The sequence below is a fragment of the Cebus imitator genome, unplaced genomic scaffold (assembly GCF_001604975.1).
Source record: "Cebus imitator isolate Cc_AM_T3 unplaced genomic scaffold, Cebus_imitator-1.0 Scaffold367, whole genome shotgun sequence".
NCBI lineage: Eukaryota > Metazoa > Chordata > Mammalia > Primates > Cebidae > Cebus > Cebus imitator.
The window spans coordinates 1,644,267-1,655,856 of NW_016107682.1; the positions used below are offsets into that span (position 1 = coordinate 1,644,267).

General features: G+C 41.8%; 1 protein-coding gene across 2 annotated transcripts in view; it reads left to right on the top strand.

Annotated features, from left to right (window-relative positions):
• Positions 1 to 4,567, top strand: part of LOC108288189 (liprin-beta-1-like) — a 137,282-nt gene extending 132,715 nt beyond the window's left edge. For both annotated transcript variants that reach the window (XM_037730904.1, XM_017507075.2), the window contains exon 7: positions 3,874 to 4,567. In XM_037730904.1, coding sequence (XP_037586832.1) covers positions 3,874 to 3,883 — 10 coding nt within the window. In that variant the 3' untranslated portion in view covers positions 3,884 to 4,567. The remainder of the gene's footprint in view (positions 1 to 3,873) is intronic.
• The last annotated feature ends 7,023 nt before the right edge of the window (positions 4,568 to 11,590 follow it).

Here is an 11,590-nt window from a genome sequence, read left to right on the forward strand (position 1 = left end):
TCTAAAAAAAGAAAAAAAAAAAAAAAGGAAATGAAATGAATCCCCATGTGGACTGTTTCCAAACCACCCTGCTGTAAACTTTGATGTCAGCTCACAAATTGCTCCACCAAGTTTATAAACTACAACTGATAAATGAGTTTTAGGCTTGGAAATCAAATAATTGCTCTTTGAGACTTACAGAATAGACAACACAAATTGCTCATTGCTGACACAAAGATTCTAAGCTAAGTTTTCTGATTTCAGAGACTTTAACCATGATATTAAGGGAACACAAACTTGACCTTTGCTCTAATTAAAACCTATTATAATATAATAACACAGCTCACTGCTGGATAAATACTCCTTTATTTCTCATTCCAACAGTAATTATAATTTGTTGGTGCACACACACATGTTCTATATGGGGGCTTATAACCTGAACATATGTGTAGCTGTCTTTGTAGTTTTTTAGCTGTTTTGTTCTATGTTTTGCCTCTCTCCTGAGTTTCAGAGTTCACTTATTGACTATGATAATTCTGAGCAAACAAATATGACCTATTAAGAGCAATTACTATTAAACAGAATTTTACAATCATGCCCTAGGACCAAACACTCTTCTTGAGCCGTGAGACAAATGTCCCACATGCTGGCTGAGTAGAAAAGCTGAGGTTTGGATGATCTCCTGGGTGCTGCCAGAAAGCACAGGAATGTGCCGGTGATGTCAGGCAGAGCAGGGCAGACATCAGATAGGTGGAATGGGGAACTGGCCACATGGTGTGATGTGAGAGATTCCCAAAAAAGGGCCTGGACTGAGAAAGTCCTTCCTCTCTGCTACAGACAGGGGCTGTGATTGTTGGAATGAATGTGAGGTAAGCCTCACCACTCTGACTTCTAGCCTATGTCTGCCAACATCACATTCAACAGGATGTAAATCTAGGGAGGAAGCCCCTGTCCTCAGGCTCTTGGCTCCTGGTGTGGAGCTAAGAAGTTTCATGGTCTTTCCTGGCTCCCAGGCTGATGTCTTTGACCCACACGGAATTTGCCTTCTTTTATTCCATTCTTGTTTTCCCAAACATTTAGTAATGCCTTCTAAGAGCAAGGCACCATGTTAGACACTGAGACACATGGAAAAATAATATGTATGTCCCTTCTTTCAAGGATCTGATGGTTTTTTTTTAATAAACATTTTTAAAAAGAAGCAAATGAGGAAGATCTTTGTAGTGATGGAATACTTCTGTGTCCTGATTACAGTGGTGGTTTCATGAATCTATAGTTGATAACGCATCAGAGAACAACATACATTGTTTTAATGTCAGTGTCCTGAGTTTGATTTGTACTCATAGAACTACATGCATTGTTTTAATGTCAGTTTCCTGGGTTTGATATTGTATAATAGTTAGATAAAATGTAACCATTGGGGGAAACTACATGAGGGTACAGGGGACCTCTCTGTACTATCTCTGCAACTTTCTGTGACACTACAATTATTTCAAAATGAAGAGATTTACAAAAGGATGTAAGAAGTAGTTGCTCTCATTTCCATGTTTTTTCCAAGAACATAGGTTAAGGGAAGTTTAATGACTTGGTTAAAATAACAGAACAGAGTGTGTGCATTAAGCAAGTGCATATTTAGGTCAAGTCAGGGGAGAAATCTGGACTATTTCTGTAGATCTGGGAATCATCAGCCTTGGCATGATAATTAATGGTGTGGAAGTGGGTAAGGCCACTGGTGAAGAAAGGCTGGAGAGCTGAGAAGAGCATCTTTGAGGAGGTGAATAAAGAGACTGAGATGGGAGGAGCCAAAGAAAGGAGACAAACCAAAAGAATCACTCCAATGGGAGCCCAGGGGAGAAATGAATCTCCAGAGTCAATTGCTGCTGAGAGGGCAAAAGGGATAAGGACTGGTATCCTCTGACTTCTGCCACAGGGAGGTCATCTGTGACTGACTGGAAATGAATGAGAGGAGACAGACTGAAGGCCACACATATAAGATACTCTTTCAATAAACTCTGGTGTGAAGAGGAGGGGAGAGACAGGATAATAGATGGAATGGGATGCGGATTGGGCAAGAGTTGTTTGTTTTAAGATGGGAAAGAGGAGGCCAGAGAGACAGACGTTGAAGACTAGTGAGGGAGTTGAGGCAATCAACTGATGACAGTGGCCAAGCAGATGGAAGCGACAGGACTGAGAACAGGCAGAGAAGTTTGGCCTTAGATAGGGGAGAGATGCATCCTCTATTGCAGAGATGTGGAGGGAGAAGTGATGGGTATGGATGTGGGTGGGATGTTAGAATTGGTGGCAGAATCTTGCCAAGTTCCGTTCTGAGATCTTCAGTGTTCCTTGTGAACTAGGAGGTGAGAGTGAGGGTACAAGAGCATCAGAGATTTCCAGTGATGGGAGGAATTTTGGAATAGTTGTTGTAAGGTGGGGGATGAAGGTGACTAGGGTAACACATCAAAGAGACTGGAACACATTGAGGGCTGCAGCATGTGCTGTTGCTGCCCCACTGAATCCCCTTGGCACTGATGGTTCTGATACAAACATGCTAACAGCTTTCTATTGCAGACACCTACAATGTCGCCTGGGGGTATTCTCTGGCTGGGAGTTTGTGACTTGTGCACAAGGCAGCCTGGAATGAAAGACAGTTAGGCCACTGAGAGCTGTTCTCAACCAATGACAAAGAGAAACATGGGGGTCAACTCACAGGTGGGGTCTTGGAGGTCTCCAATGGAACTGAGCCCATAGTAGTAATCTGCTCATCAACATACCCTGTGTTGGTTACCCCCGCTCTGTCCCATTTCCCTCTCCATCTCTCTCTGTCTTCTCTTTCTCCTTTTAATTCTTTTACTTGGGTTTATCTCCAGATAAACCACTTACATTCAGATCCGTGTCTCAGGCTCTGCCTTTGTGGGAACTGCACCAAGAAAAGGGCCCAGTTGAAATTAGTGAATATCAATCTATCATCATACTTATCTACCAAGATGTGATCATCTAGCAGTGCTTGGCAGCCTAGGTATGAAAAACAAAAACAAAGGATAGGAGCTTTTGCTGCAGATGCAATGAGAATAATGAGGCAGGAGAAAGTTTGAAATGGTGGATCATTAAGTCTAAGATGAATGGGGGTGTGGATTAGAGGGCCTGAAGTAAAAAGAGAACAAATGTATTATGACAGTTAGGCACGCCAGTTGAGAGGATAAGAGAATGTGATTAGGGAGGGGTCTACCTGATTCATTAATTTTAGAGATGAGGCAGTTTGTGTGTACTGTGGCCATGAGAGCGTGTGACTATAGAGTATCAAACTACTGTATTTTATTGAAAATGAGGCATTCAAAATTTCCTGGGACTGGAAATAGGATGACATGTCTTCACAGATATTTAAGTCACCTTGGATGATAGTGGTTTGAAAGACTATATATATGTCAGGTGCCAAATTCTATAATTAATAAAGGTAGAGGCTGGGCTCAGTAGCTCATGTCTGTAAACCCAGCACTTTGGGAGGTCAAGGCAGGAGGATCACTTGAGGCCAGGAGTTCGAGACCAGACTGGGCAACATAGTGAGACCTTGTCTGTACAAAGAAATAAATAAAATTAAGCTAGGTGCGGCAGTATGAGGGGATGAGGTGGTGGGACAAATTGAGCCCAGGAGGTCAAGGCTGCAGTGAGCTGAGATCACACCAGTCAGTGACAGAGTGAGACCCCATCTCAAATAATAATAATAATAATGGTAGAATGATCAGAAACTGCTGATGAGAAAAGATAACGGTTGACATGATTGAATAAATGGGCTGCAAAGAATCAATAATTGAAGCCATCTCTCTGCATCAATATACTGGATTTTGAAAACCTGCAGTTACTTTTGCACCAATCTAATATATATGTATCACTCTTTTTAAGGGCTGCATAGTGTTCCGTGGATGCTTAGACCACAATTTACTTAGCCAACCCCTACTGAAGAACATTAAAGTTGTTTCCTGTTTTTCAAAAGTATAAACAAAGTGTGAGTACATCTTTTCAAATTTGCATTATCTCTTTGGGGTAAAGTCTGACAAGAACTGTTGCAGTGAAGAGTATGTACATCTTATGTTTTGATACTTTTTGTCAGATAGCCCTTTTGAGAAGTTGTGTCATTTTATAAACCCACAGAAAAAGCACAAAATATATATTTCTCTGAAGCATATCAATGTGCGAGTTTGATCAATTTTTAGAGGTCTTTGCTGGTCTGATAGGTAAAATCATTTTGTTATTTTTTAATTTGCCTCCTGAATATTAGTGAATTGAACATTTTTCCATATGTTTGTTGACCATTTCCATTTGTGATTTATCTGTTTGTGACTTCTACCCATTTTTCTCTATTAGATTTTTAATTTTTCTTGGTTTATATAAGCTCTTTTATTATTGTGCGGATATTAGCCCTTTACCTTTGGACAGTATTGTTAATATTTTCCACAGTTTGTCATTGGTCTTTCAACTTTGTGTTTAATTTTTTTTGCCACACAGAAGTTTTCAATTGTACTCAACATTCTTTATCATTATTTTTCCCCCATATTATTTTACTTTTGTGTTTAAAAGTGTTTACATGTAAATCTTTGGCCTAATTTATTTGGTACAATGAGATAAGCATTTAATATTTTCTTGCTAGTTACTATCCAATCTTCCCAATATTTTTGAAAGCTCCCTCCTTTTCTTCAGGGATGTGAATGCCACTTTTTGTCACATACTCAAGTGCCTACGTCTCTTCCATTTTCCCACCCTGTGCAATCCTGGGCCTCTACCTAGTGTCAGAGTGTGAGCCCCAGCCCAGTCCCTAGCTCAACAGCAGCCAGGGGAATTGAGCAGTGTCTCATATGGTGTCTCCCTCCTCTTTACACCCACATCTATGTTAGAGGCTGTCATTTTCTTATGTGACCACATCTCCTGTTGGGTTTGACTCAACTGGGACTCAAAGTTTTTCCCTGGGATTTTTCTAATTAAAATAAAGTGTGACTGTCCCTCTCAAAGAGTAAAGCCGTAAGATAAAAAAGGAGGAAAAAGGAAGTTGTGTTATGGTTAGGTTTCCTTTCGGGTAGAGAAGATTATCTACAATAAACAAGAATGGGAGTAGCACATAGAAAGAGACAGAGATTCCAAATGGAGAAGAGAGCCCTGGCAGCCGTCCAGTTCTTGGTTCCCATATGGGAGGCCCAGGAAGCAGGGGGGGAGGGTGGGATGGCTGCAGCATTGCAGCAGCACTTGGGGAACAAGACTGACTCACACAGTGACTAGAATATTCATGGGCGGCTCCTTCGAAGCACAAAAATAAATGGGTATTTAAAAGCAAAGTGGCATACTGCCTAGGCATTTACTCCCTCGACTGCAGCGCTGGGATGAGGGCTCCTCCATTCTGGCCATTGCTTTAGGTGCTGCCATGATCTCCACTTGCAGCAGACCTGTCCCCTGCTCACAGCTTCAAGTTCTGCCTGGGTGAACATTGATCTCCAGCTGGAATCAGAGGGGACGCCCAGATTCTAGTGTCCCTCCCACCCCGACCCTGCTCTTGATCTTGATCATTTCCCTCCCTGTTACTAGTTTAAGGAGCCATTGCCTTTCCTTTGGGCAGTCACCCTAAATACACTGATTCTTCCCTCTTTAAACAAATTGGGGCTGTGGCTTCTCTTCTAAGAGTGGCTAGTCGGCAAGTTTGAATACAAACTTCTAAATCCTCACATTTTTTCTAGGGACAGCTTCCTTAAATCCTTATTCAATCATACCCTTCAAAAGTGAGTTATATTTAGGTTTCAAAGGTTAAATGAAAGGAAACAAAAAATTTAATCTCTACCAAGACATTCTGTTACATAAATTCTTGAGCAAAAAAAAAATTTTTTTTAATTGGGGAGACTTAACTGTCACTATTGTTCGTCATATCATTCTAAGAACCTTAGTGACACTTGTGCTGCTTCTGCTGGTGCTCTGCCGGTGGAGTTCGCTGCTGGTCTCTCCACCCACAGAACCTCTATTGCTCCAGTACCCAGAGGTAGGTTACCCATCCCTAGAGTCCTTTGAATTCTGCCATTATTGCTGTTCCTGCTACTGTCTTTAATCACCAAGCCCAACCTACCACCAAGTCTCATGTGTACTGATATTGTAAGTCCTTGCTTTTGGAGAAGGGGCAGCCTGCCTATCCTACCTCCTTCTTGGTAGGCCTAGGGCTGCCACAGATGCTTGTGCAGCTTGGGCCCTGCACAAAGATGCCTGTCTGAGGGACAGACAGAGGCTGAAATTCAGTGCTCAACACAGGAGTCTCAGCATCAAAGAGGGCATGACTTTCTAATTTGCACAAAGGTCCTGTATGGGCTGGCAGCAGTCCTGGGGCAGGACTTGGAGGAACCATAAGGCAGCCCAGAGTTTTAGCCTTTTGCTTTAGGAAAATAGACCAGCCCTCTCACAGTATTTACTGGGAAGGTTCATTTTAGGTGTTTCACATTTTAGGTGCCTGTGAGTTTCTCTCAATCCTTTCTGATGGGAAGCCTTTGGCCATTCACTGACTGTACTTCAAACAAGTGTGAACATTTACCTCTTCATCCCTTTGGCTGAGAGGCACCTGTATGGCTCTTCATTAGCCCTCTTTCTTGTCTTTCCAAAAGCTTAAGAATTTGTTTGTAAATAGGATAGCCCACACCCTGAAAAAGAAGAGAACATCTACAGAATTGTCAACTCAATACCCTTCCAGCCCCCTTCTCTTAGGAACTGTCACTCCCCTTCCATTTCTCCCTCCTCTTTATACCCACATCTATGTTAGAGGCTGTCATTTTCTTATATGACCACATCTCCTGTTGGGTTCGACTCAACTGGGACTCAAAGTTTTTCTCTGGGATTTTTCTGATTAAAATGAAGAGTGACTCTACCTCTCAAAGAGTAAAGATGTAAGATAAAAAAGGGAGAAAAAGGAAGTTGTGTATGGTTAGGTTTCCTTGCTAGTAGAGAAAGTTGATCTACACTGAACAACAATGAGAGCAGCACATAGAAAGAGGCAGAGATTCCAAATGGAGAAGAAGAGAGCTCTGGCAGCCGTCCAGTTCTTGGTTCCCATAGTTCCATGAGGCCCAGCCGGATTCCAACTTTCCCCATCATTTGGTTACTCACCTCCTTCTTGGATTTTTCTGAACCAGCAACCCCCACACCCTACCCCATTTCTTTAGGCTAATTCAAACTGTATTTCTGTCACTTTGCAACCAAGAGCTCTACTTTCTACAAAGGCAAATCAAGTACCATAGGGATGTTTTGCTTTCCTAGTTAGACTCCACTGGGCCTGATGATAAGGGTTATTTCACATAGGTAAAACCCACAGGTCTGTTGGGTCATCTGTCACTTGGATTGCTAAATAGGGTTTATTACCTGCTAAAGTTTTACTGTAAAGGGAATAGTTAAGGAAATGGGTCCAGCGGGATTTTCTGGTTCACAATAATGTTAATTTCCTGAGAAAACCACTTGATCTCAGACAAGGAATTTTCTTTTTCTAGAAACAAGGCATTTGCTTTTTCTTGAGAATTGTTTTATTTTGTTTTGTTTTTAAACAACAAAGTGCTATTGTATAGTAGGCATTCTTGAGATGACTTCCTTTCTATACATATATATGAGCAAGTTAAATAGGGACATAAGCAGAATAAACAGTATTCAAAATGTACATGTATGAAGCTCAGTTTGAAGAATCTCTGCTGAGATTTTGCCCATGTTTTCACACTCTTATTATAAATCTATTTTTCATGCTTGCATTAATGACATTTATTCAGTGATCATTCATTGATATCCAGTTTGCAAAAACTCTATGGAAGCAACAGAATTGAGCAAAAGAGTTCCTTACCACAGGGTGTTTATAACCCTATCTTGAGACACACTTGTTAAAAAATTAATACAAGGCCAATTGAAATGAATGCTGTGACAGAGAATGCAGGATTCTGGGACCATTAAGGAAGGAGAGACTAATCCCAGCTGGGGTGGTACATAACTGGCTCTCCATGTGGCAGATTCACATTAACCAAGCTCTGAGAAATTATCTACAAATCTGCAATGCCAGGTTATCATTTTTCAATGACAACTGTTTTTGACAAGGGTCTAGACACTTCTTTGGTTGTCCATGAGCTTACTGCAGCACCTTTAAACTGATACCTGACACTTCCCCACATGAGATTCTATTTTATGATGAATCTTTCTCAAAATACTTCATAATTACAATGCTTACAGATGTCATAAGGCAGAAAGAAAGGCAGTGAGTGGTTTAATGGATATAGTCCAAGGACAAATTTCTTACTAAAAATGAACAAGGGTTGATAAGCCTTTTCTGCAAAGGGCCAGATAGTGAATATTTTCAGTTTTGCAGGCTATAAGATTTGTCCCAACTACTCAGCCATGCTGTTTTAGATCAAAAGCAGCCACAGGCAATACAGAAATGATGAGCATAATTGTGTCCCAATAAAACTTTATTTAAAAAACAGGCAGATAGCTTCATTTGGTTTGAAGCCCATAGTTTGCTGATCTCTGACTTAAAAGAGAGAGGTTAGGAACATTTAATAAAAAGATCCTGCTAGCACCTGTGCATTGCAGAGAGAGCTAACGGTGAAAAAGACACAATCTAAAGTCCAGTATAGGGCAGGAAATCAATAAGAAAATAACCACAATATGAGGCAAAAAGGAGTAAGTGCCTTAAGTGAGGAACTGATACTTCTAACTTAGAAAAGCCAGAAGGGGCCAGGTGCAGTGACTCATGCCAGTAATCCCAGCACCGTGGAAGTCCGAGGTGGGTAGATCACATGAAGCCAGGAATTCAAGACCAGCAAAACATGGAGAAACCCCTTCTCTACTAAAATACAAAAATTAGCTGGGTATGGTGGCGTGCTCCTGTAATCCCAGCTATTCAGGTGGCTGAGGCACGAGAATCACTTGAACCCAGAAGGCAGAGGTTGCAGTGAGCCAAGATCACACCCAAGCCTGGGTGACAAAGGAGACTGTCTCAGAGGAAAAAAGAAAAAGAAGCCAGAAGGCATATGGTCTGTTCAACTGGAGAAAGGAAGCGGGATTTTAGAAAGAAGAACTGGGCACAGGAATAGTTAGAAGGAAAATTTCTTACTGAGTTATGGGCCCACACCTTTGCCTCTCCCTGAATCCTGAGCTCCTTAACAAGTACCATAAGAACATTCCCTTCCTGTGAGTCTGCAGAAGGTCCCTGGCATTTGTTAGTTGAGATAATCTTGAAATATGGTCTAGCAAGACCAATTCAAATAATGAGACTGGACTCCCTCACTTTGTACTTTGATTCCAAATGGACCAAAATGCCCTAGAGTAACCAGAGTAAAAAGGCCCTGCATTGAGGTTCTCCCAATGTCACTTATATCTCACAAGTCCCTTTGTCCCAAATAAGTATCTTTACACTTAGTAAAGCTAAAGCATGAAGTGTGAGAAACCTAGTCATCTCTAAGCAAGGCTATAGTTCACATGATGGCCCAGGAGGCGGGAGGGCTTGGGATTCTTTAGGCAGGACTCCCTGTGGTTTTGAGAGGTCCTTTCCAATAATCTCCTCAGGGCAGTCTGTACCAAAACTCAGGTTGGCTCTATCTTGTAAACTCGTCAAATAAATGTAAATGAGAATAAAACATAAAATAATTTTAACCAGTGCGATCAGCAAAGATTAAACATTTTTTAAATGATCAGAGTTAAGAAATGGATAGGGAATACACATGCTTGTTTTCTTTTGATGGAAGCATTAATTGGAACACAGATGCACTTAGTAGTTTGTACAAAATACCTTTGGTTGAGCATTTTTATTTTTAGATATATATTCTAAAGAATGACTGGACAAGTGTATCCAATATAGTAATAACTGCAACATTTTTTATAGAGAACAACATAAATATCCAGCAATAGACTCATTTACATTAATAATGATACATTCAAATGATAGCTGTCCTTCCAGCCATAAAAGTAATATTTTAGAGAATATCTAATAGCATGGAAGTACAATAAATATTAAAGTAGTTTACAGAATAGTATGATAGTATAAGTTTATACAAAATACAGAAAACACACATGCGTGCACGTGCACACACACACACACACACACACACACACACCCCACTGCATTCCAGACTGTGACAGAGCAAGACTCCATCTCAAAAAAAAAGAAGTCTTTACAGGTAGACTTCCAACTAGTAACTGTAGTTATATCTTTGGTGAGGAAAGGAGGGACTGTCCTTATGGAATGCTGCATAACAACTCACCTTAAAATGTGGTAGCACTATTGATTTATTAACTCCCCCTGTTTATGTAAATCAGGAATTTGGGAACTGCTTAACTGGGTGATTCTGCATCAGGGGTTCCCATGAGATTACAGTAAGACTGTGGCTAGGGTTGGGGTTATCTCGAAGGCACGTACATTCACACTTCTGGTGCCTGAGCTGGGAAGGCTTAAATAGTTGGGACTATTCCTAGGACTCTCTCTTTATCCTTCTGTTTATCTTTTCTTTCTTTTTTTTTTTGAGACAGAGTGTCTCTGTGTCGCCCAGGCTGGAGTGCAGTGGCACGATCTCTGCTCACTGCAACCTCCACCTCCCGGGTTCAAGAGTTTCTCCTGCCTCCTGAGTAACTGGGATTCTACTACTAGGAGGCATGTACAGGCAAGTCCAAGCCTTCCAAGTAGCTGGGACTACAGGCATGTACCACCACCTCTGGCTAATTTTTATATTTTTAGTAGAGATGGGGTTTTACCATGTTGGCCAGGCTGGTCTTGAAGTCCTGGCCTTGAGTGATCCGCTTGCCTCAGCCTTCCAAAGTGTTGAGATTATAGGCGTGAGCCACTACGCCTGGCCTCCTCTGTGGTGTTTCTTAATATGTGATCTCTTCAGCATGGAGGTTTCAATTTAGTAGACTTCCTACTTGACAACTTAGGGCTCCAAAGACACAAGTGCAGAGAGTGTGAGAACTAGGTAGAAGTCATATTGCCTTTTATGATCTAGCCTTGGAAGTCACTTTTGTCACAATCTATTGGTCAAAGGCAGTTTCAAAGGTCTGCCCAGGTCCAAAAAGTGGGAATCCAGACCCCACTTCTCAATGGAGGAGTGTCAACATCTCATAAGAAGAGAATGGGCCAGGCGCCGTGGCTCATGCCTGTAATCCCAGCACTTTGAGAGGCCGAGGTGGGTGGATCATGAGGTCAAGAGATGGAGACCATCCTGGCCAACATGGCGAAACCCCGTCTCTACGAAAAAATACAAAAATTAGCTGAGTGTGATAGTGTGTGCCTATAGTCGCAGCTACTCGGGAGGCTGAGGCAGGAGCATTGCTTGAACCTGGGAGGTGGAGGTTGCAGTGAGATGAGATCAGGCCACTGCACCACAGCCTGGCGCCTGGCGACAGAGCAAGCCTCTGTCTCAAAAAAAAGAAGAGTAAGGGCCAGGCCAGGCGTGGTGGCTCACACTTGTAATCCCAGCACTTTGGGAGGCCAAGGAGAGCAGATCATGAGGACAGGAGATGGAGACCATCTGGCCAACATGGTGAAACCCCGTCTCTATTAAAAATACAAAAATTAGCTGGGTATGATGGCACGTGCCTGTAATCCCAGCTACTCAGGAGACTGAGTCAGGAG